The sequence below is a fragment of the Poeciliopsis prolifica genome, unplaced genomic scaffold, assembly GCF_027474105.1.
Source record: "Poeciliopsis prolifica strain line A6 unplaced genomic scaffold, Auburn_PproV2 SCAFFOLD014, whole genome shotgun sequence".
Classification (NCBI taxonomy): domain Eukaryota; kingdom Metazoa; phylum Chordata; class Actinopteri; order Cyprinodontiformes; family Poeciliidae; genus Poeciliopsis; species Poeciliopsis prolifica.
Genome location: NW_026562389.1, coordinates 8,903,389 through 8,928,008, shown reverse-complemented (window position 1 = coordinate 8,928,008; position 24,620 = coordinate 8,903,389). Strand labels below are relative to the sequence as shown.

General features: G+C 38.2%; 3 protein-coding genes across 3 annotated transcripts; 2 read left to right on the top strand and 1 right to left on the bottom strand.

The window, feature by feature from the left end:
• Positions 1-18: 18 nt before the first annotated feature.
• Positions 19-1,174, bottom strand: si:ch211-51h9.7 (uncharacterized protein LOC558400 homolog). The gene is made up of 2 exons (XM_055039926.1): positions 496-1,174; positions 19-242 (listed from the first exon to the last, which is right to left on the bottom strand). The coding sequence occupies exons 1-2, from the start codon at positions 908-910 to the stop codon at positions 88-90; spliced, it is 570 nt and encodes a 189-aa protein (XP_054895901.1). The 5' UTR covers positions 911-1,174; the 3' UTR covers positions 19-87.
• Positions 1,175-1,675: 501 nt separating this feature from the next.
• Positions 1,676-13,756, top strand: LOC129365671 (outer dense fiber protein 2-like). Its single transcript, XM_055039024.1, has 17 exons — positions 1,676-1,945; positions 2,471-2,581; positions 3,342-3,499; positions 3,884-4,013; positions 4,756-4,887; positions 5,701-5,775; positions 5,849-5,920; positions 5,999-6,115; positions 6,502-6,696; positions 7,088-7,197; positions 8,276-8,411; positions 8,487-8,597; positions 9,719-9,982; positions 11,115-11,215; positions 12,781-12,943; positions 13,287-13,412; positions 13,484-13,756. Exons 1-17 carry the CDS (start codon positions 1,838-1,840, stop codon positions 13,649-13,651), a joined length of 2,277 nt encoding a protein of 758 aa, XP_054894999.1. The 5' UTR covers positions 1,676-1,837; the 3' UTR covers positions 13,652-13,756.
• A 905-nt stretch (positions 13,757-14,661) lies between these two features.
• gle1 (GLE1 RNA export mediator) lies at positions 14,662-24,495 on the top strand. The gene is given in 16 exon segments (XM_055039700.1): positions 14,662-14,830; positions 15,760-15,781; positions 15,784-15,965; positions 16,046-16,240; positions 16,862-17,010; positions 17,101-17,161; positions 18,255-18,512; positions 18,583-18,805; positions 19,723-19,835; positions 19,922-20,134; positions 21,113-21,303; positions 21,908-22,037; positions 22,119-22,223; positions 22,540-22,622; positions 22,723-22,786; positions 23,600-24,495. Coding segments are annotated over 16 exon segments (2,157 nt in total). The 5' UTR covers positions 14,662-14,731; the 3' UTR covers positions 23,669-24,495.
• Positions 24,496-24,620: the final 125 nt, after the last annotated feature.

Sequence of the window (24,620 nt, the reverse complement as noted above, 5' to 3'; positions counted from 1 at the left end):
GTCTTCAAGCGAAAAGCAGGGGTGCAGTTTTATATTTGAAAATTCACTTGAAAGCACCAAAAATGGAAAAACCTCAAGTCAAGTTCATCAGCTTGTAAAGGATTTTGGAGTCATTAGCAAACTTGATGCAAAGTCTTCTCTCAATATTCTGTGGGCGATTAAAGCCAAAAAGGTGTTTTCAGACTCTTCAAACTTCTTGTTTGTGACGGTCTCAGGCCAACTGTTTGGCTGGAAGCCCCAACCTGAAGTAAAAAAGGAGATCCATGTTGTAGTTAGAAAACTAACAAACTTAGACCTTATTTGCAAATGCAACCATGGACTATTTCTACAAATGAAGAAAATGAGGTTGATATTTGAGGTTTCGCACTGTGGAAAGCTAACGATTTTCTAAATGCATTGCAATTTTTTTTGTGCAACCTCAAAGGAGAGTCTTGCTTAGAAACTACATTCCTATGTTTGCATATTTTAATCGTATTTTTCAGTCAATATACCCACCTAAATGAGTTTTACACCTAGGACAGGTAGCTACGGTCCATGAGAACCCGGGGTACCAGGAGAAGTGGCTGTCGGCCGGCCAGTGCTTAATAACGTCCGCTTTTTTAAACACTATCACCTCGAACTGGAGTCCCTGGGGATTCTCGAAGAGCTGGATGTGGATCCTTCGACCACCTACTGACGTGTCGTTGCGGCTGGATAGTGCCATACGGCTCGGGACGAAGTGGGTGTCCGTGCCGAACGCCACTTCGTGTCCACATGCCCTACATAACATTAGCGTGTCGGTGCTAGTTCCGTGCTCCGGTGGGTCGGCAGCACACGAGTGTGAGGGGTGGAAAAACAGCAGCGCAAAGCCGATGAAGTGGAAAAAGTTGTCCCACTGCACTCCGAGCAGCAGTCGGCTCGTTGACCTCATGGCTGTTTCAAAGTCTGACCAAAAAGCTAACAATAAAGCTATTTAGGTTATGACGCTAGCAGCGTTTCTATCCGATGTAATGGTTTGAAAATGAGACATGTCATATGTTCAAATCATTCAGTATGTTGCATGACAGCACCAATCACTGATAAACACAATATTAAGACTTGATAACTTTTAAAGGACTGAGCATTAGCTGATAAATTAGCTTGTAAAGCAAATGGTTAGCATACTAAGCTAATTAGCTTTAGCTTCCTGTTCATGTTTAACTAACAGACGGAAGTCACGTTAAACAAAAGGGAAATGCAGTCTTTTCCTTAGGATCCAAACGTTACAATGATTATTTTTAGTTAGAAAATTTACTATGATCATTTGTGAAATTTTTAACCAACGTTTTTGTAGGTTAGGCTACATTTTCGACAAAAAGACATTTTAACGTTTCTGTTGTGATACGTTTAAGAACCAATTTCTATTAAAACATTTTCTTCTGTTCACCTAACCTAAGTACGAAATAAAAGTTTGAAATAACTACCTTTTACCATCTGTTTAATTTCCTTTTATTTTTATTATTTCTATTTTTAAGTGTTAAACTATTTTCTTCTCTCTTTTTTGCTCACAAAAAAGTTTTCAATTTCTTCATAGGTTCAAGAACATAGCATGAATGCATTTTTCTTCTAGTAGTTTCCCAGGGCAACGCTTACTTGAAACACTTCTTCACCAATCAGAAAACGGGATGTTGAAAATCAGCCAATCGGAGCACTCGTTCGTTATTTGTAGCAACCATTCTGCTCCTCCGACAGAAGTTGAGATTTTTCCTGGAGACAGGAAGCTGACGCGATCCAAATTGCTTAAACCATTTACAGTGTTTTTGTCTGGAGGTTTTTGGTTTTATTCTTGGCCTGAATGTCGCGGTAAAACTTCTGAAGGATGAAAACTAGAGGTTCAACACCAGGTCCGCCACCGATTCACGTCCACGTAGCGGATACCACACCTGTCCATGTTCATATGAGGAGCAGTATCACCAGAACACCACCGGTAAGTTATTTTCTGAAAAAGGAACGTAAAAAGTTTTCAAGTTCTATTTATAAATTAATTTAGAGAAGATAAAATATTTTAAAAACTAATCATTTACCTGTTGTTTCAATTCTCTTCTGTTTGAAAGAATCAGGATTTTACTTCCAGTCTGTTGAAACATGTTAGAAAAATGTAATTATTAATTGAAGGCATGACATAATTTAATTTTGGGAGAAAAAGGGGGAGAAACTATGATAATCCAATAGTGTAAGGAATAAATTTACATAAAATTAAGCAAATTATGGACAACACGACTCTTCATGACGCCATATTAGAAACACTTTTTCTTCAGTCAGAGGCTTCTTCAAATATGCTGTAATACAGACTGCTATAGGAGACCGTTCCTGCACACAGCCTTCACCTGCTACAATAAGTACCTGAAGAATGTTGAATTACTGAGTTAGAACAACATTTAATTTCCCTTTTGATTTAATAAAGTATTTTAAATTAGAATTTAACTTTAGCACTTTTTCCTTTTGGATTTAGGGAGCTGATGTTTTGATGAGACGAAATGCAAGCAAGTCAAAGATCCGGGTGCCCTGGATTCCTCCAGGAAAACTCTCATGCAAGAGGAATATTGGCTTCAACCAGTCTCAGGTTGCTTCATGGTTCATTTTATGCTATTGTTGCAGTATAGCAACTAAAAGAATAAAATAAAAAAGAGAAAAGAAAAATATACTTAGTCCTTCCCGTCTCTTAAAATGGTTTAAAATGGAGGCAATTGAAATCCCAAAATTGTTATAAACGGTCTTCTACGTGTGTATAAGCTGGACACATTTATTTGTCTCACTGGGTAAAGATATGTAAAAAGCCTCTGACCAGATTTCCACGAGTTATGGCTGACAAATAGACCCACAGTATCACAGATTCTTCACCATCCCTTGCAATTGACTGAAGATGCTTAGCCACATTCACCACATTTCTTTCGCTCCGGATCCAGCTGGAGTGTCTGTTGCAGAAAAACTTCTAAAACAATGTAATAAATCTAATTTAAAAAAAAGGCTTTTATTTCAATAATTCCTTCTAACTTCAAAATTGAAATAAATTAAAGCTGTAAAACATGCTTGTTATAAAAGATGGCTATTTCTTGGGTGGACTAATATCACTCTGACCTACGGAAACCCAAGGAGTCCACAGCTGAAAAAAACCCAACAGACTTTAAAAAAAAAGAGTTTAGTTTTCTGTTTTTGAAGATTTAATTGATAAACTTAATTTATCACCCAGTCCTGGTTACTTTTGTGACGGTTGGACAGAAAAGGCTTTTTCCTGACTTCAGATCTGTTTTAACAACAGAATCAAAAACATCTGTGTGTTTCAGTTCTTTTGAACATGTTTTCTGTTTTTGTCATTTGATCAGACCAGCAGATCGCAGATTCAGTCAGACAGTGGCATCAGGAATCGGCGAGCTTCACGGCAGCAGGAGGAAGAGCCGCATGCAGTTTCTGAAGACCTCGAGGTCCTGCTGACGGAAGATGTCGCTCAGGAGGACCCTGAGTGTCATGTTCGGTCAAAGACGTAAGAACATCATTGAATAGCAAAGATCATAGATTAAATTCAGTTTATCTATATAGCGTCAACTCACAACCCGCCATCTAAAAAATGCCACTTCAAAACAATCATACATTCTGGTTCTTATTAGTTGTCAAACTGGGCATTTAGTTCAGTTTTTATTATTTATATTAGTTTAAAAGGTTTTCTGAGGAAAGCCAGTAGATTGCATCAAGTCATTGCCTTGACATTACAGCAGTGGTGTCTAATCTTTTTGCACCGAGAGCCAAATTGAAACTCTTCAGGTGCTAAAATTGTACTTAGTTAATCGATTGGAACTCATTTTAATCTAATAAATCGTTCACCTACAAGAAGTCGTAATGACCTGAACTCTGTTTATTTAATTCAAAGGCCGGAATCTTGCGACTATCAAAGAAATTCAAATGTGCTCCTCAAGACGCTTGTAGAGGCAGAAATCGATGGTGTAGCTGTGGCTAATCAGCTGACAGCTCTGAAGGAAACCATTGACAGCCTTGCTAAGGTAAGCTTTACTCCAACCTAAGGGGGCTGCAACCTGCAGCTCCGAGCTCCACCTACACCACAACTCCTATAAAGCCAAAGAAGGAATGTTTATAAAGTGAAAAAATAGTGGTTTTAGCAGGTCTTCTGTATGTTTTAAAACTTTAAAAGTACAATAGAATGGCACAACTGGTTAAAAATAAACAAAAAAACATTGACAGTAATAATATTTGCTTGTTTATGTTTTTAAGTGGGCTACCTGTTCTATATTATCTACATCTACTAAAAATTGTCATTCAGCTGATCTTGTTGTACAAAATAAATCCTAGATCCAGAACTGGGATGTAGTATTGACAAAAAACTAGTTCCAAACGCAGCAGATAAAAATATTTGGTCGACAGATTATTTGGCCCAGATAATGTGTTTTTGTTTTGCTTTGTTTCTTTGCAGCTATCATTACGTTTCACATGCAAGGCAGCCATGTTGGAGTTTAAGCTTAAGGAGACTAAACTTACTGTTTTTAAAGGGAATTTCTATTATTTTCCTCAAATTGGTTCTTGAAAAATACAAAAATATGATTAGAAAGAAAACACGTTACCAACCGTGCAGCATTGTAGTGAAGAGCATTTGTTGTTTTGATTTATTTTTATGACATTGCACAACAGAGTGAAAAGGGGTACCTGGAAAACCTGGAGTGGGCTCAAGGGAATCGCTGCTCTGAATGATCGGATCAGCATGAACCCATCGGGTCTTTTGTTTTCCAGGAGAAGCGGCTGACGAAGCTTCACACATTCACTCTGGAACGGCAGCAGAAGTTGCTGCTGGAGAAAATAGAGATATTTGATCAAACAAATCACAACCTTCGGGATCTCCTCAGGGACTGGAGCGTCTACGAGGTACAAGAAGCAGAGGAGAGGTCGAGAAAAGCAGAATAATTCATTTCTGACTATTGTTTCTCTCATCAAACTGTTTTTACAATCGAAAAAGATTCAGACACTTTCAAACATTTGAAAGTGTATATTTAACAATGTTTTGCTTAAAAACAGAGTTTTCAATACTTAGTTAAAACAAGTACTGGGAGTGATGGTTTCTGTGGACTTTAGAAATGTATAAATCTTTAGTAATCTATTGATTATTTTGATGATTAATTGATTAATCAGATAAAAATATATCACATTTGCAGATTAGTAAACTGCATATAAGCCCAAATTTCATTTCCATTTTTAAATTAGAAAATAGGTTAAAACTATACCACTTGAGGAGTTTTGGCTAAAACATATCTACAGACAGAGATATTTTATCTTAAATTAAAATGTATATATTTTTTGCACAATTTTGGGTTAATTACTGCTCTGAATATGTTGTTCATTTCAATAAATGTTTTTATTAAATCCTTTTACTTCAGTTAATTATGAATTGATTACTAAATTAGTTGACAATCTGATTAATCGTTTTAATGCTACAATTAATAAATATCAGCAGCACCTTTCTCTAACTTTTCTCTTTTAAAATATGGGTAAGCAGTACTTATTTTTTCCAACAAATGTGCCTCATTAAAAGTAAAGTGCTGGTCTAAATCAGTTGCTGATTATATCAATAATTGATATATTGATTTCAGCCCTTGTTTAAAAGCTCTGTATTCACTTGCATTTCATGTAGCTTATAAATATAAACAATAATCTTCTTACAAAATGTTGTGGTTTCCACAGAAAAAGTTGTTGATGTGGCCGACGGAGAGAGATGCCTTGAAGAAAAAGCTGATTGACACTGAAACAGAAAACATCGTGAGTGACCAACACTTTTTCCTCTGATCGTCCATCTCCTTCACCAGTAAAAGTTTCGCTCCTTATTTCGCAGAGACTTTCCGCTACACTCTCAAGCAAGGAAAAACAAGCTTCGAAGCTCGTCGAGCATCTGGACTTTGAAAAGGTTTGCAACTGATAACATCGGAAAGGCCTCTGGTAAGTCATGCCACAGGTTTTCACAACATTGCCACTGTCAACACAGGACAACTTGAAGACGACTGCAGAGCTTTCAAGGATCCTGGACTCGACCCGCAGCCACCTGATGAACCAGCTGGAGCAATCTGAGGCGGAAAAGGTCCGCCTGGCTACTCAAATCCAGGTGTGAACGCTGATTTCACAACAACATCCTTCGGAGTAGGAATACAAACAACGTCATCTTGGAAAAGTCTAGAATTGTTTTTTATTTTTAGTAAATAGCCTTTTTTGAGTTTGTATATTCCAGTTAACAATTAATCAATTATTAAATTAGTTGATGATTATTTCAATAATCACAATCAATCATGATTAATCATTTCACCCCTATATTTAATGAACACCAACTTTCTCTAACTTCTTAAATTATGTGGAAAATCTTTTTCGAGGAAAGACACAGGAGCAGAGGTTCTTGTCTTGCAATGTTCAAGCTGATTCTCATCTTAATGAAGCAGAAAATGAACTATTTTAACCAGTTTTCATCTTATGCCATGCGATCTGTTGGTGAGGTAGAAGATGCAGCAGAGTCAGGAGCATCAGATGGAGCAGCTTCGTGATCTCCAGGACGAGCTGGAGTCCCTGAAGATGAAGAAGGCGGAGGATGACAAGCTGCGGAAAGAAGAGCGGGAGTCTCTCAGTGTGCTCACGCTGCACGCCGACCAAGCTAAGGAGACAGTGAGGCATCTGGAACAGAAACTACAGGAGAAGGTCAAGAAATAATATAAATAAATTTCAGAATATAATTAAATGCTGTTTCTGTGCAGATTAGTGATAGAAATGACACTTTTTAAATTATGAAAAAATGCCACAAATCAGAAAAAGGAAGTTATCTATGCAGACCACACACATCCTGGATTACATTTTTATTTTCTTTGCTATACATTTATATGTAACATTTCCTCAATTGGAGCAAAAAGGAACCAGAGATCTTGTTCTAGTGCAGAAACCTGGTGAATAAAAGCAGATTTTGATTGAAGCAAAGTGTCCGGTGGTGCAGCTGCTTCAGCCGTCATTTCTTTAAATTAACAGATTAAAGATGCAGAACTTGCATGTCAGGAAATGCAAATAGGATTTAAACATGATGCGTGTTCTCTTGAAGGAGACGGAGCTGACTATCGCTGTGTCCGCGTCCAAAGACTGGTGTCACCGCCACTCGATAGAAGCAGCTGAGAAAAGGCGCCGGGAGGAAGAGATCGCGATTGTCAAACAGTGAGCAAAGAAAAAACAAAACTCATTGATATAAAATTACACTGATTTATGTTTTTATAGTAGGATCTACTGGAATTCCAGCTACGTCAATTGAATTGAATTGCAGAACAGTGATGGAGACACAAATAATTTCATTTGTGAGTTGGAACATCTAAAACACTTCAGTCAGATTTTATCAGATCAAACTTATGTTTTGTTTTTTTTTGTAATAGTTTTGTCATTTTTAACTGTATGGGCTGGGCGATCAATCCATTTTATTTTTCCCCAAAGTGTTCCCTGGGTTTCTGTACAGCGTGATTTCAGGACCCAGGTGGCCATCTTGTTTATCAAACATACTTTACATTTTCTATCTATTTGGGCTTTCAGTTCATGGCAGCTCTACCTTACATTAACTTATATTATCTAATTTATCTTATTGAATATTTCTTATCCTATTAAACTTGACTTATTTAATTTAACCCTCTCCAGGCAGATGTTGCCGATTTGCAACAGCTAAATGCTACTTAGCTAGTCTTTGCAAGTAATTTGAGCCTGAGAGGGTTAACTTATCTTATTTAAATTAACTTAGTAACTTATAACTACAAGTTAATCTTGGCTTAACGTAGCGTATTATAGCTTACTTCATTTAACTTAATTTAATCTTATTGAACTTAATCTTATTTAGCTTTTTACTGGTTGAACTCCATGATGTGCAAAGTTTCAACAAATGGTTTTAAAAGTAAATTTGCAAAAAGTCAAGTGAAACCCAGAGAATACAACTTTCTGAAGGGAATGGTTGGTTGGTGGTTTTTCTTTTTCTTTTTGTTTATGAGACATGGAAACTCAAGCTCTTTGGTCATGCATGAGTTCTGGGCTTTTTTTTCAAAGCTTTTTTTGTGGCGCAAGTGGAGTTTATTTGTAGGATTTAAACCAGAAATGCAGCCTAAAATTAGATTTATTAAATCTTATGTTTAAATGTGTTTCCTTTTTGTTTGTGAAAGACAAGCACACCAAAAAAGAGACCTTTTGGATGAGAAAAGTTCTAAATGCTGACTTCTTGGTGAAAACATGGCTGACAATGAATATGTCTGTCTGTCAGGAAGGTCAGCGATGTGAACTCTCGGCTTCACGCAGTGGAGGAGAAGAGTCGGGCCGAGAGAGAGGAGCTCAGAAATCAGCTTCAGCACCTCAATGCGGAGAACACCTCCACCAAGCTGGAGAACCAAACGCTCAGGGTAGCTTCACACGGAAACAGAAGGAAAAGTTAAAAACACGGGCTGCCATTTAATCTGCTTTTGCTTTACGATCAGAGAGAGCTGGCGTTGACTGAAGAGAAATTAAAGGGACTTCATTCTGAAGCTCGTGAGCTGAAAACATCAATGAAAAAGACTGAGAACCTGGTGGAGAAATACAAGCAGAAGGTGAAGCAAACATCAGGCTTATCGCTTTGGGTTTTTCATTATAGTTTAGTTTAATGTCATTGTGACTTTTCGTCTAATTCAATTAGTCTTAATTGTATTTTAGAGTGTTTTCTTTGTTTTTAGATAATAGTAGATATTGTTTAGTTTAGATTTTGTTAGCCATAGTAGTTGTTTTCGTTTCTTCACACTTTCAATTCAAAATAGTAAAAGTATTGTATTGTTATTATGTACACATTGATCGGGTAATGAATATGCAACAGAATTTTTCTAAAAAATTATATAATTATATTTGAACAACCAACTGACTGATGTTTTATCTCAACTTTTGCTGTCGTCGTTTTGCTGATTAGTGTAAGTGCCACCAGTAGGATTATATAGTAACTGTTTGTGTGGGAGAAAAAATAAATCAATTTCACATTAGTTCGAAAGGCTATTAAATAGATTCATAAACACAAAAATGAAGGATGTTACATATACATAGTTTTAGGTTTATAAACGGATAATTTAGTTCTAGTTTTATAATTTTTCCCCATTAAAGTTGCAATATGTAACTTTTATAAAGAATGTGTTTTTATTTAAGATTTAAGATTTCAAGGATTTTTATTTTTACCATTTCGCAATCGCTTGCTTGTGGTTTGTACTTATGTCCCAGATCAAGAAGCCTAATAAATAAGCAAGTCATTGCGGTGTCATTAATAAATATGGCGGTGCACAGAGGTGCAGTGCCATCATGTTTGTTAGTTTGTTATGACACAGATATTCTGTGAGGAAATGTATCGCTTCTGATCCAAAACAACCAATCAGAGAAAGGAGGCGGGCCTTAGTGCTGCCAATCAGTTTCATGTGCTCACTGCTAAATGTGAGGGAAAATCCCAAAGACACTAATAAAGTTTTTTGTCCATCTAATAGCTAGGAAACAACTTACCATTACAGGAAAACCATTTATCCGTCATCATCGGTGGCTATGCTAACTAGCTGCAGCGTTCATGATAGACTGTGCTAGGTGTCGTGGACCATTTGTCTGTATTTCAGTTAACAAAAAAGTTTTCCCAATTTCAGTTTTTGTCACTTTGTTGACTGTAAAAACCTTGGTAAATGGTCACTGTTGGGTTGCGGTTCAGGTTCATAAGGCTCGGCTGGAGTCAGAGGAGTACTGTCTGAAGCTGGAGGCGACGCAGAAGGAGGCCCGGGAGCTGAGGGTGAGCCTGGAGAAGGAGAAGGATCAAGTGAAACGGGAGCTGCTGAACCGGCTGCAGGAGCTTGAGGTGCTGCCGGAGAAACTGAGACGGACCGAGAAGCAGCTCAGAGAAGCCCAGGACGACGCTGAAACCCACGAGAGGAGGACCCTGGAGCATCATGCTGTCCTGTCTGAAGTCAGACACAAGGTGATCTGCCTGGCTGCAGGTTCTAACGCATCACCCTGGTCACTCTTATCAGTTTTTAGACACAGCAGAACCTTTTATAAACGTCATCACATCCTTCTGCAGGGTGCTGGAAATCCTTGAAAATGCTTGTATTTTGTTTAGGTGTTTTCAAAATTTGGACAGTTATTGATTTCTGAATAAAGTCCTAGAAAGTGCTTGATATTCAAGCTGCAGTTTCGTGACAAAGTTTAAAGAAAGCTTAGTGTTGCTAGGTGACGGGTGGAGGTCAGCTGGGGTTGCGAAGTAACGGGCCGAGCCGAGCCGAGCCGAGCCGAGCAGAGCCGAGCCGAGCAGAGCCGAGCCGAGCCGAGCCGAGCCGAGCCTCACTGGGGTCATTAGGTGAAGGAAACTACCTGCAAATTTGTTTGGGAATTTTAATTAGATTTAATCAGCCCAATGTCTGATTAAAAGCCACAATTTGGAAAATATTATTTATAGTTGAAACCAGAAAGTTTCAGACACCTAATAAAAACTCACAGGAATTTTTTTTATTGCTATTTGAAGTTAAATCTGACTAAAATGTTCTTGTTTTAGGTTAGTTAGAATCACCAAAATTATTTTAAATAAAGTTACCAAAAACAATTTTCAGAGATTTTATTTGGTAATTCTTTTTGTGTATTGTACATAAGCATTTAATTTAAACAGGAAGATAATTTACTGTAACACAATTTTGTTGTTGTTGTTTCACTGTGATAAATATTTATTATTCCCATCTTATCAATTATGTATTGATCTGTGCAAGCTAGCTTATGTTCTCGGTCCAGCCAAGTGTTTAAGTTACATCCCGTTATAATATAAGTTGCATTCCACCAATATTAATATCGTATATCGCTCGTAACTTGTGACTGTGAATACTATTAGCAGCTCAAAATGTAAGAAACGTTAATAAATGAATGTTTAATAAATGAATAAATGAAGTCCTGAAAGTAGAAAAACAGATTTTGGTCAAATGAAGCTTGGTGTGAAGGAACTATAAAAAAAGAACAAATTGCAAAAAAAAAAAAACAGAAAGGTAAACAAAATCACTAAAGTCCTGTTGAGTATGTGACACCTGTTCTCAAATTTCTAAGAATTTCTCTGTGACTGTCTGCAGGTCGAGCAACAAGGTGCTCAGCTGGAAACGGCTCAGCAGAGGAATCTGCTGCTGCAGGAGGAAAACAACGTCCTGAAGGAGAAAATTAACAACCTCGAGAGGTATTTTCCTTTAACTTAAACACTTAAATGAAAACAGGTTTATTGAGTCGATCCTGGTGGTTAAAGGTGACCTATCATGCTTCCTTGAACAGGCCCATCTAAATCATGTTTGTTGCATTTTATTTTGCTCAAAATCAATGCTTAGAGCAATAAAACCATCTGACCAATCGAGCTGGGCGTCAGCTTTGTTTGCAGGGTGAGGAACAGAGCCTGCTGATTTGTTTCAAGGATTCATGGATTATTTTTTAGCTTTAGAAATTTGATGCGAGAAGGGGAGACCAGCAAAACCTCCAAGGCAGGTTCCCTCCTGCACACCCCAATGACTTAAACGGGGAAATCCAAAGACTGCGCTCCCTCCTGGAAAAGGAAACCGCCAGAAGGTATAAAGACAACCAACGACTGGCCCACCTGGAGGAAGAGTTGGAAGGAACCAGGGTTTTTTGACCAGGCCTACAAGGCAAAGACGGAACTAGAGAGACTAAAGAGGCTCAGTGATCCAGAAGTCCTAAAAGCTGTGGTCATTGCTTCCCCAGCTCACATAGATGATAAAGACATGGAGAAGGAGGAGTTGCACCAATGATTTGAGGATTTAAAGGTGGCCCACTTTCATAGCCTGGAAGCAGTTGTTGCTGAAATAGATACTGAGAAACAGAGAAGAAAGGGCCTCAAACAAGAGCTGGATGAACTCCAGGCTTCCTACAAGGAGCTGAACTCAATGTATGGAGCAGACATTGCTCTGGTGAGGCAGGAGGCTGAGAAAAGAGATTCAGTTCCTGCAAGAAAAGTTAAGCAGTGCCCAGGCTGAGTTAGAGAAGGTCAATGGTTTGTACCAGGAGCTCAACTGTCGGTATGAAAGCGATGTAACTGCACTGAAACAGGAAGCAGAACAATACTGGCAGGAGATAAATGTGCAAAAAATGATTTCGAAAGAGCAAAAGAAGATCTACTTGCTGTCGAAAACAACCTGAGAGCTGAGGAAGAAGATTCCCAACAAAAACCCATAACGGTTTTCAAAGAGAAGGAGGAAAACTCAGAGCCAAGTCGACCTGGTGAAAGATTTAAATCAAGAGGTTTCTTCAGAGAATGTCATCACTGGAGAAACCATCCTGGAGGATTTGGACCATCCAGTTATTAAAACCATGCAGGATGGTAAAAAGAAAAAAAAACACAATTTTCAATTTGGAAAAGATTGCGAAACCTGCTGGGATTGAAGAAATAAAAAACAAAACAAAAGAGTGACATTTGGGAGGCTTTTGAAATGGCTCGTTTTCCTCACACCTAAAATATTAACTTATTGCCACAAAACAGCTGGATGTTCTTTTTAACTATTTAAGCTGTTTTTAGAAGTAGTAGAGACTCAAGTGGAAGTACAAAACAATAATAATAATAGGCTCCCTTTATACAAATCAGATGCGTTCATGTTTTCATTTAGATAACGGATTTCAGGGTTTAACAGTAAAATCCATATATTTTTTGATGAAATGAAGTGAAACTGGAACAAAAACTGAATTATGCCTCCCTGTTCTGTCGTGAAACACTTTGCTGTGCCTGTGTGTTCATTGTAGGAAGCTGGAGGATATGAATGCTGAAAGCAGGGAGATGTCCCAGGCTGTCAGCAAAAAGGAAGGAGACATCCGCAGCCTTCAGCAGCAGCTGGAGGAGAAAACATTCCAGTGCACCGTCGTGTCCCAGCAGCTGCAGGAAACTCTGGACAACACTCAAAGACAGGTCAGAAACAGAAAGGCCTCTCCTTCGTTCCTCCTTGTGAAAATCAGGCTTGGGTTTAGTTCTCAGTTCACCTTCAGCTCAGGGTGAACGTATGACATCACACTCATGCAACCAAGAACAACCAACAAAAAATAAAGACAAAAAACTACAGAACAATTAAAAGAAGTTTAAAAACAGCAGAGTTATAAAGACTTACAGAGTTTATCGGGAGCAGTATAAAGCATTTATTTTCTTCTCTTCTGGTTTGAATTTCTTGCTTCGTTTGACTGATATAATTAGCTCTATTTTCAATAAAAATATAGCTGATTTAAAGAAAAGGAAACTCTGATCACAACACTTACAGGTGGACGACAGCATACAGCGACTTCTGGCCAAAGAGAAAATGTCACAGTCCAGATCGTTGGAGCTGCAGAACCAGCTGAGTCGGGCCAAATTGGAGCTGTATCAGCTGCAGCGAAGCAAGGAGGACGTATGTCATTCATCCCTCATCACATCTGACTGCAGCCTTCGACGGGATTAAAATGTGTTTTCTGTCTTCAGATGGAGCGTCGCTACCATTCTCAGCTTCAGAACTTGAGGGAACGACTGGACCAGTCGGATTCCACAAACCGCAGTTTGCAGAACTACGTCCAGTTTCTGAAAAACTCGTATGGAAATGTCTATGGAGACTGCTTGCTGAGCACCACTGATCAGTCCCCACAGCAATAGAGCACAAATGAATTCACATTCATTGTGAAATTGCTCAAATGTTTTTAAAATGCAAAGGTCTGAACGTTATTTATTGTCCTAATAAATAAAATGATCTTAAAGAAGTCTTGATGCTTGTTTTATTTTTTAAATGTTTTGTTTATGTGTCTCAAAGTGAAAACTTGTATTTTTCAATTTTTTTAAGCTGAAACTTTTACTGTTTAACTTAAAATCTACTGACAAAATATTTACAGATTCTGAAAACTCTTCAGTCAATAAAAACAGTTTACAAGTTATTGACCTACATTTTAATTAAATGCATTAGTTCCATTGATTATTTACTTTTTAAAATATACTTTTAATGTTTTATTTTCTTAGTTGAAATGCTTTTTCAGTGCATAATTTGTTCATTCACACTTCAGTGTTTCTTACTGGAATTCTGTGTAGTAAATCAACACAGTACAGAAAAAAATAAATGAGTGAAAGAGGAAAAAGAAATGATTTCTTTTACAAATGACAATTTTAAAGTGTGGCATACATTTGTTTGTATTTAATGTAATACCCTTACATAAAATACACTGTAACTAGCTGTTGTCAGATGTCACATATTTAATTGCATTAAATATTTAATTAAATTACTAATTTCTATTTCATTTACCTTTGGGATCTATAAAGTAAAAAATCAATTAACTTTTAGGTCCTGGACTGTAATTTACTGAGTTTCGAATATAAAGTATGAGTTTAATATCCAGGCTGATAGTTGACTAGCTAATTGTTTTCTATTTTAATTCATTAAAATGAAAGTGAAAGTGCATTATTGCATTGCTAGGTGAAAGTCAATGTAAGACTTTTGATGTCTGTTGCAACTGAACTGTTGAGAACTTAAGATTAAATAGTTCACTATGTCAAACATAATATTTAACCAAAAATGTTAGAAGAAACGCAAACTAACAATCTGAAGGAGACGGTTATGATAAATACACGATCGGAACCAAGCAGCGATAGGGTTCGTGTTTCTGGTCGGACTTAGTTTTTGTGTGAGTGTTTGGCGCCTGCTGCTGTTAGCCACAGACCGTCGGTTTCATTTTTGTTTGTTTCACGATGCCTTCAGAAAATCTACGATGGGAAACTTTAGAGGCCTTAAAAAATTCACCAAAAGGACAGGTGACCTTCGACCCCTACTGGTCAGAGAGAGGAGAGGTAAGCTATCTCCGGTTAGCATCCGGTTAGCATCTGCTAGCTCGACTAGGTGGAAGCTAAAGTCAGCCATTCTGCTTGTTTACGTTTAAAAACAGGGTATTCCTTAATTATCAAATGCTCATTTATTGAGTCAGTTTGACCAAGACTGTTTCACCAAAAGCTCTTCTTCAGATTCAAGTGTGAAATCGATGAAATCAGTTGGTTTTGTGGACTTTATTTAACTTTTCTTCAGTTTGCTACATCATCGTTCCCTTATATCTTTATTTCAGAAAGCAAATTCAATTGTTTTTAATTTTAAGGGACGGCGCTCAGAAATTACCTTTAAAACCTAAACCTAAATTGTGTTATTATATGGTAAATACTTTATTTTGTGTATTTGCATTTCTAAATGTACATGAAAAACATGGAAACGTGAAAAACAAATACTTTGTCTTAGTTTCCCAGTAATTTACCTGGATTCCTATGTAGAATGCGGAAGTGAAATTAAAATATTTCTAGATTTTGGTCTCCATGTTTTTGTCCAATCTCCTCGCCTCTTGTTTAGATAGTTTCTGCTGTTCCATCCATTTTCTATTTACCATGGTTAAGCATTATAACAAAGATCCAAAAGTATAAATGTAAGAGCAAAATTTGCATAGCATCCAAAAATTAGATCGGATAATGGTACAAACAAGCAACCCCTCAGTTAAAAAGAAGTTTAAAAAATCTGAAGTAACATAACATTTTTAGGCTCTTTCATCTAATACAATCCACTGTTGTAATTAGTTTTTTGGTGGTCCTAATCCTCTTCCATGTAGAGAATTTGCAATTTTTAAAGTGATAAAAGAAAATGTGATTCAAATGTACAGTACAGTTCTTTGGTGCCAGGTACAGATTAATAATTAATGACCTTTGAACTTCTTTCTGAGCATCTCTCTGTTTTCTTGCAGCATATTTTAGCTGGGTGTACAGAGACCCCAGCTTGTCCTCCCACTCTGCGGTCATATTGGAGCGGCTGGACTCTGAGTCGCTGAACAAGTCGTCCTTCTTGGACTCTAGCTCCATTGACTTTGAGGAGAAACCTGCCACAGCGGAGCTCAACAGCAAGATCAGCACTCTTTCTTCAGCTTCGTCTCTGAAAAATCAAACAAAAGATGTAAGTTGTACACGATAATTGTTGGGATGCTGTTATTGTTGCTGGAGAACTTTTCTGGGAGTTTTTTGCTATTGTTACAGGTTTCCGGGTCACTACCGAAGCTTAGCGTGCTCCCGGCGCTTAGAGATGAAACGAGAGGTGAAAGTGCAGAGGTGGACGTCAGTGAAGTTCCCACTCCCCCATCCCCACCCGCCATTTCCCTGCTGTCACCCAGAGCCATGGAGACGGCCGGCCACATCATCCGCTTCCAGAAGAAGCAGCAAGAGAAGGCCAAGGTCCGACTCACAGAACCTTTTTTCAGATCAAACTCATGTTTTTTTTGTCCACTATTTGATAGGACTTGGTTTTGAAGATTTGCAAGGTTTTTTTTCTTTCTTCAAAAATGTATTCCTTAGTTCAGAGTGACATCAACAAGTCCATGGCCGCCATCTTGTTTGAGAAGCTCTAGTTGTAATATGTGGCTGATCATTCAGAACTTGTTTCATGACATTAAAATTCACTCTCAGAAAAAATCCAATTATGAATAAAAAACAATAATATTTTTCATTTTTTAGAGGAATAATTAGCTATTATTTGTTTGTAAAGCTGCCATCTTTTATTTCTTTTCTCCTTCTGGGCAGCCACGCCTTCTTTTAATCTTTAACACTTTTATTATCATCTCAATGTTTTCTGAAGGTCAATTTTTTAACATTTGAAAATTTTCCTCATCAGAACACTTAAAAAAAAGTTGGAAAGCCTGGAGAACTTTCTATCAAGACTCAAGTTATCAAAAATCTTGGTTGTTTTGAATGAACATATAAAACGTACTGCAGGTTAACCATATCAATCTGACAGTTTATGTGATGTTACTCCTGGAAGTGAGTCTGGATCTGTTTTATCAATGTTTCAAACACCAGGTGGCGCTACAAGAGCGGCAGGCGCTGCAGGAGAAGCTGGTGGACTCGGTGGCGAGCGCCGAGTTGGAGCACCTGAAGCGCTTCGAAGAGCTGAGGGAGCTGAAGCAGAGGCAGGAGTACCAGAGTATCCGGGACATGATTGACAGAGAGTGAGAATCGAACTACAGGCAGGATGATACCGAGTGATAACAGATGTTTCTGTGCGTTTGAGTCCAAACTGCTTCGTCTCTCCGCTGCAGGACCAAAGAGAGCATGGGGCGCCAGGAGAAGCTGAAGGAAGAGCAGCGGCACCGAATAAAGGTACAACAATATGTCGGTAATTACGGGGAAAAAAACAAACTTCTCCCTGTTCACTTTTATAGTATCCTCCGTTTGTTTTTGTGGTACACTTACATAAGTAGCATCTATATATAAGCCTGTTGCAAGAAGCAATAACTCAATTAATTGGATAAATTAAAACAAACTCAACATTTTTCATTTGGATGATTTATATTTTTGTTTTTGGATTTTTCTTCCGCCCGGACAGAACTCTTCAATCTTTTTTTGAAGACCAGTTTTGTTTACAGGGACTTCATAATTCATTTTATTTGTTGTTTCTGTTGTTTTTTGTTTATTTATTTTGAATATTTAAAATGTTCTGCATTTCCAGTGTTAAATGCTCATTAGATTTTAAAGTCTATTGATTTTTGAGAATATGTTTTTGCATTTTTATGCGTTATATTACTTGAAAATGGTCTCAAAGCAACAATTGTCATTTATTACAATGACTTCTGAGACAATTTATCATCTTGCAATATTTGTCATTGTGACAGACCTATCAATATATACTGATCTATAAATTAGGAGGTAAAGTTATCTGCGTTTCATCTGTCCTTAAATGGTCTTTATTATTATATTTCAGATATGATATATAATGTTCTTGACTTGTTTTGGTTCAGGTTTTTTTTTTCCTCGCGTTTTTCTTCCACAGGCCTGAAACACAAACTACATTTTCTTGGTGAATACAGTCATGAAGAAAAAGCAAGATTATTCCCATTACCGCTTGAAACTTTTTTTTATTAAATCGAATCAAAATGCCGCAATGAAAAGCTCTGTTGGCCAAAATATTTGTCAACAATAAAATGTTTTCGGTTTTGATTAATTTAATGAACAGGAAAAATAAAACAGATTTTTTTCTGTATTTGATGTCAGTACTGTTTGAAATTGATGATTGACTTGTATATCAACAGGATCAATATTTAGAAGGTGCAGTTTAACATTTTCTGCAGGATCCTAACATATTTAAAACTTGATGATTTTCTTCTCTTCAGCCATTTTTAACGATGTACAGCGCTAGGTCTTCCCCAAACTTTAGTTATGCGTTCTTCAGTCTGGATTGGTTTTGCTCCTGTAGATCCTGAACCTTCGCGTGAGGGAGCTGGAGCAGCAGCGCCACCGTGAGGCGGAGCTGGAGAAGCAGAGGCAGGCAGAGGGTCGGGACAGGCTGCGGAGCCTCAACAGCATCCAGGAGGAGATCCTGCAGCTCAACCAGCTGCTGGAGCCGTCCGCTCGGACCAACGCCCACCTCCCGGCGGCCAGCCTCGCCTCACACAGCCTCCGCGGCAACCAGCTGTGCTCCCAGGTGTCGGAGGTCGTGAGAAAGACTGCGGAGGTCGGTCCAACCTCGGATGTGGGTTTCTGTTTCCTGCCGTTCTGTTCGGTAACTTTCTGTTTCTGTCCAGGGTGAGTTTCCCAGCGTGGAGGACATGGCTGTGGCGGAGCGAGCGCTCTGCGAGATGAGGTCGGTGATCCGGCAGATGGAGGAGGAGGCGGCCAGAGTTCAGGAGAAGAAGAAGAAGGATCAGGAGCAGGAAGAAGAGCGCAGGAAGCAGGAGGCTCTGCAGGCGCAGCAGGAGGCGCAGAAGAAGGCGGAGCAGGCAGCCAAAGAGAAGGCGCAGAAAAAAGGTGACTCAGAAACTCAATTATTAGCTTCAAAACAGTAAATCATAAGTAAAATGATGCATTTAAATCTGCAGGCAAAATATGGACAGGAGCAGAACCTGTAATCTTATTAATAGAGCTGAAATGATAGCTCGAATTAACCACGATTAATCGATTACTTATATAATTGCTTAGAAAATACATTTCTAATATTATTTCTTCTCTACCAAAAGGAACACTGTTTATAATCCAAATCACAAATCTGACTGAAGAACAAAAGAGAAGAGAGAAAATGTGTCGTTAAAACTAGGGCTGAAACGATTAATAACAATCACAATTAATCAATTGCTTATATCAGCATTTAAAAATTCTATTTCTTATATTATTTCTTCTCTACTAAAAATTAGTACTGTTTATAACCCAAGACACAAATATAATTGAAAAAAAAAGTAAGAAAATGTAATTGAAACTGCAACTGAAATGATTAATCGACTGAATCAATTATTGATATTATATTTCTGTTTTTGTTTTTTTTTTTGCCAAAAAGTGGCAAAAATGTTCAAAATTAAAACCAGGGTTGAAATGATTAGTCATGATTAATCGATTATTGATACAATCAACTAATTTAGCAAATGATTAATTGTTAAATGGTGTAAACAGGCTCTAACAAAATGGCCATTTACAGAAAAAACAACTCACTTGAGCAGTAATGGAGACAAAACATTACAGAATTTTGAAAAAATACATTTTAGTTATTCAAAAAGTAATTTCATTTTTTACTTATTTGTATCTTTTAATGCATTTCAAATATTCTGTAAGGAAAGACTTAAGTGGTTAAATGACCAATTTGGAAAAAGGTGGCAGTTTTTACAATGAATGGTCAGTAATTGTTTACTGAAGTAATCGTCAGATCTGTTGATTAATCACGTCTGATCCAACAGGGCTGCAGAACAACGCAGAAGAGAGCACCGTGAAGTGGTACAAGGAGCTGCAGAACTCGGCCGCTCAGTGCGCTCAGTCCTTCGAACAACTCAACTCTCCCAAAGACGCCCAGGTGGCCCCACGCCGCCAACTCCAGAATTATTTTATTACTAAATTATTTCTAAACGTCTGCATGCGATTTCCTTCCTCCTGGCTCAGACGAAGAAGCTGAAGCTGGAGCTGCAGAAAGCCGCCACCATCCCCGTCAGCCAGATCTCCACCAACTCCGGGTCGCAGCTCCGGGAGATCTTCGACAGGATCGACAAGCTGCTGTCGGGACGGGCCGTGGTGTCCGGCGGGAAGTCCGTCTCCGCCTCCCAGCATCCTCAGGGCCTGGAGTTTGTCGGCTACAAGCTGGCGGAGAAGTTTGTGGTGAGTCTATCTGCAGGTAGCAGGAGGCATCACAGCCTGAAGAGTTACTGTTTCAACAATTAAAACATTCTGGTGTCAGTTTTAATCATCCAGATCTTCAAATCTGTCTTTTGAGGAATTAGAGATTCAAAGATTTTGACATTTCATGAAAAGAAACTCAAAACAGCAACCAGAATTGTTTTTGAAATGGTTGAAAATGGACAAAATTAAAGTACCAACTACTCACTGATAAGCGGCTATTTTCTTTAACAAATCATTACATTTTAACACTATTTTGTGTCTCCCGAGTAAAATCTGACTGAATAAACTGCAAATTGTGGTTTTCTCACATTAGATTTAGGTAACACAACAGAAATACAACAAAACGGGAACCGATTTTGTTGCTGAATAGAAAAATAAAAGGTGAAAATAATAAAAATGTGAAAAGCCTCATTTCTCGTGCACACAGAGACGTTCATGCAGGACCGTCTAGAATAAATGAATACATTTTATTAAGTGTGTTAACTCACAACAGCCTTCATAATCAACTGCTTATTGGCATTATGTTTTTTTTTTCACCCAGCATGTCGCAGTTTTTCTCCGTTATGTTCTCCGCTTTTCTCTCATTACTTTTTTCGTTGCCTTCGTGGCGAATCGGACATTTCTTTAAATGAGGAGTTGAAGCTGCTTCGTCATGCAGCTCAGCTCATCGTTTCACCTTTAAGGTGAGACTTAAAGAACGTATCTCCTCCTTCCCGTTCTGTAACGGCCGCCGCCATCTTAGGCCGTGTCGCTTCAGTATGACCGGCGGTGCCCTCTGCTGGACGGCGGTTACACTACACTTAAAAAAGGTCTAAGCGAACTTTATTAATCCATTGGAACTAATTTTGGTCTATTACACCAATTAATAGTCAATCCCTAAAGTTAATGGATATTTAATTTCAAATGAACAAACAGTCCCAACTCTTCCTCTCACTCCTGATTTTTTTTCCTGCGCAGAAACAAGGTGAGGAAGAGGTGGCGTCCCACCATGAAGCCGCCTTCCCCATCGGCGTGGTGGCCTCTGGCATCTGGGAGCTGCACCCGCAGGTGGGCGACCTCATCCTGGCTCACCTGCATAAGAAGTGCCCATATTCGGTCCCACACTACCCCCCGATGAAGGACGGCACGCCTGTGGACGAATACCAGAAGTGAGTTGTTTCGTCAGAAAAGACGAAACAACAATGTTTTCTAGACGGTTTTATTTAACCACTTTAGCATTTTTCTTTATCTTAAATGAAAATGTTAACATTTTTCATGCAGTTTCAGGTTAATCATTACTGCTCTGATTCTTTTGTTCTGCCAGCAAAAGGCCTGGTTGACAGTCGATTACCAAGTTAGTTGACGATCATTTCAACAATCGATTAATCAAAATTAATTCCATTGTTTCAGCTCCAATTTTTCAATTATATTTGTGACATGGATATAAACAGTGCTGGTTTTTGCTAAAGAACTAATACTGCAAATATAATTTATGACCAATTTTGTGAATAACTGATTAATCACGTTTAATTTGATTAATTGTTTCAGCCCTAGTTTTAATGCAGCATATTTTCCTTCACTTTGTGATTTAAGTTACGAGCCACTTTTTGGTCAAGAAGAAACAATATTATAATTTCAAACTCACAAGAATAATCAATTAATTCGATTAATCATTTCAGCTCCTGCTCAGACTTTTTTACTCAGGTAAATTTTGGATCAGATCTAAAAAAAAAATGGTGATTTAAAAAAAAAATTTTTTTTTTACACTGACAGGATTCTGGGTTACCGTGTGGATGACTGTGGGGTCGAAGGTCAGGACAGTTTTCTGAAGCGGATGTCTGGGATGATCCGTCTCTACGCCGCAGTGATCCAGCTGAGGTGGCCCTACGGCTCCAAGCAGGGGGTAAACATGCTGCCGCTTCCTGTCTGCGTCCCGTCTGGGCTCATGCTGGCCGGTTCTGATCGTTTATCTGTCGTCCCTCAGTCTGTTCCTCACGGGCTGAACCACGGCTGGCGCTGGCTGGCCCAGATGCTCAACATGGAGCCTCTGGCTGACATCACAGCGACGCTGCTCTTTGACTTCCTGGAGGTGAGTCCAGATGGGAACTGAGGTTCTGGATCTGGTTCCTGGGGTTCTGAACTGGTCTCTGGGTCTGGTTTGTGATGTTCTGGATGTCATCTGGTCACCCAAACCGTTTTTATTTATGTTCTAACTTTTAGAAAAGCCGTAAAGAAAATCAGTTCATCTATCTGTCCGTTTCTTTTGGACTCCTGTTCAAATATCTGCTATAAGTTTTTCATAAACTTTCATAGTAAAATATTCGGATCACTTCCGTTGCTAAATATTTGTGATCTGAATTTTAACTAACTGTTAAAAGCCTCTTCTGTTTTGATTCTTCTTCCAGGTTTGTGGCAACGCCTTGATGAAGCAGTACCAGGGTCAGTTCTGGAAGCTCATCCTGCTGCTGAAAGACGAATATTTCCCCAGGTACAAACCGAGGCTGCACTTCAGATCCGATCCCATCCAACCATCTGTTTGTCAAACATCCATCCATCCAAATGTGTGTAAATCTCTGCTGCGTCTGCAGGATCGAAGCGGTGACCAGCAGTGGAGAAATGGGCTCCGTCATCAGGCTGAAGCAGTTCCTCGAGGTTTGTCTCCCTCTCAACTTTGTGCCTTTAACGAATATTGTGATAATTAGTCACAGGTTTGAGGAACATTGTTCAAAACTAAAAACCCAGGAAGGTTTGTTTGATATATGGAAAGTCATCCATCCAAATATCCAGATTAAAGCTGCAACAATAATTATTTTACTTGTAGATTGATCTCAACGATTAGTTTTACAACTGATTGATTAATTAGATTAGAAGAATTCACTAAAATTCTGCTGTTTTTTTTTTTTTTTTTTTTTTGTGCAATATAAAAATGCATTGAAGATGCAAATTTTTCAATTACTTAAATAAGAAAATAAACTTTTCTTGCATAATATTAGCTGGACTCAATTAGAGAAGCAAGGGGAGATGAGGAGGGGTGAGTGTGAGGAAGGAGATGTTTAAGGCCGGAGTGACAGCAGAAGAAGAAATGAAGGAAGTACAAGAGGGCGAACAGAAAATTCAACCATTTTGATTCTGAATAAAATTTGAAAATAGTTAATTGGAGGATAAATTAAAAAAGCTCAATACTTTCCATTTGCTTCATTTATTGTTTTTCTCATGTCTCATATAACTTGAAAATAGTTCAGAATGATATTTATTATAATAACCTCTGGAGTAATTTATTATCCAGCTAAATTTATTGTGACAGTCCTTTGGAAGTGCAAATAATTTTTCTTCTTAGCATTTTCTTTTTAAATACTAAAATTAGATATTTTAAGCAATGAATGCTCGAGCACAGAAAATAGATCAATGAGCTTAAAGAAAATGTCTCCAGTAGGGAATTTTATGGGGCAATTTTCTCTCCCTCAGACGTCACTGCAGAGCCGACAGATCAGCCCACCCAAAGGCCAGCTGAGCGCCACCTTCTGGCGGTCCTGATGAACGACGCTCTGATGGACTTTTAGTTTTTGAGTTTTAGATTTGAGAATCCTGGCTTTTCCTCGTAGATGAACCTAAAAAACGAGGATTTCTCCATGTTGTTTGCGCCACCCTGCTGTTGAATCGTGTCCCTGGAGACCGGAAAACGTCTTTTTCATCGTTTATTTTTGTTTTCTCCAAACAAACGCTCTTCCAGAATACGATGAATTTGGACATTTAAACACTAACACAGCCGTCCCGCAAACAGCTCTGATCCAGTCTTAAGTGCACTGATTTATTTTATAATTTTTTTTATTTATGTGCAGCATCACATCAAGATTTAAATCTCTAATTAGTATTTTCATTGTTAACCTGATGTTAGCTCTTTCCATCATTTCAGCCTCATTAATCACTGTTCAAATCAAATATAATTATTTATTATGAATCCACTGTGTGGAACTGAAAGATGCTGTGTTATCACAGAAATACTTTTATCCTGGAAAATGAAACAGAAATCTGGCGTTTTGTTTTTCTGTAAGTGAAACAACTGAAGCCAATTGTGTTTATGTATAATTAGTCCTGGATGTCTGATTATAAATCAGCGCCTGAACGAATGTAATCTACAGGAATCAGAACCTGAGCCGCAGTTTTTCTGTTGAAATACGTTTTTTTTTTTTCAGCTGTAAATGTCATTTTTTTTCCATTGGGAGTTGAAATGTATGAGAGGGTAACACTTTAGACATCCTTGGTCTTGAAAGATTCCCCTTTCTGCACATCTTAAAATGAAACATCTGTAAACTTTGGTGGAAACATCAAGATAAAAGGTGAAATAAAATCTCAATGCTCAAGTTTTCTTTTATTTTACAGTTCCTTCCCCACAGAGTTGTCATGTTATAATCAGCAGCCAACAGTTTGATACATTCCAGTCTGATGGGTGTTTTATAATGAATACAGAGAACCTTATTTTTTTTTT

Bases quoted from the DNA above. Each gene is read 5' to 3' on its own strand.
- si:ch211-51h9.7 (XM_055039926.1), bottom strand. From the start codon at position 910: ATGAGGTCAACGAGCCGACTGCTGCTCGGAGTGCAGTGGGACAACTTT. The intron at 243-495 runs GTGGGTATATTG...TTTTTACTTCAG, and splicing joins TAGGTGTAAAACTCATTTAG to GTTGGGGCTTCCAGCCAAAC.
- LOC129365671 (XM_055039024.1), top strand. From the start codon at position 1,838: ATGAAAACTAGAGGTTCAACACCAGGTCCGCCACCGATTCACGTCCAC. The intron at 5,776-5,848 runs GTGAGTGACCAA...CTTATTTCGCAG, and splicing joins ACACTGAAACAGAAAACATC to AGACTTTCCGCTACACTCTC. The intron at 5,921-5,998 runs GTTTGCAACTGA...CTGTCAACACAG, and splicing joins AGCATCTGGACTTTGAAAAG to GACAACTTGAAGACGACTGC.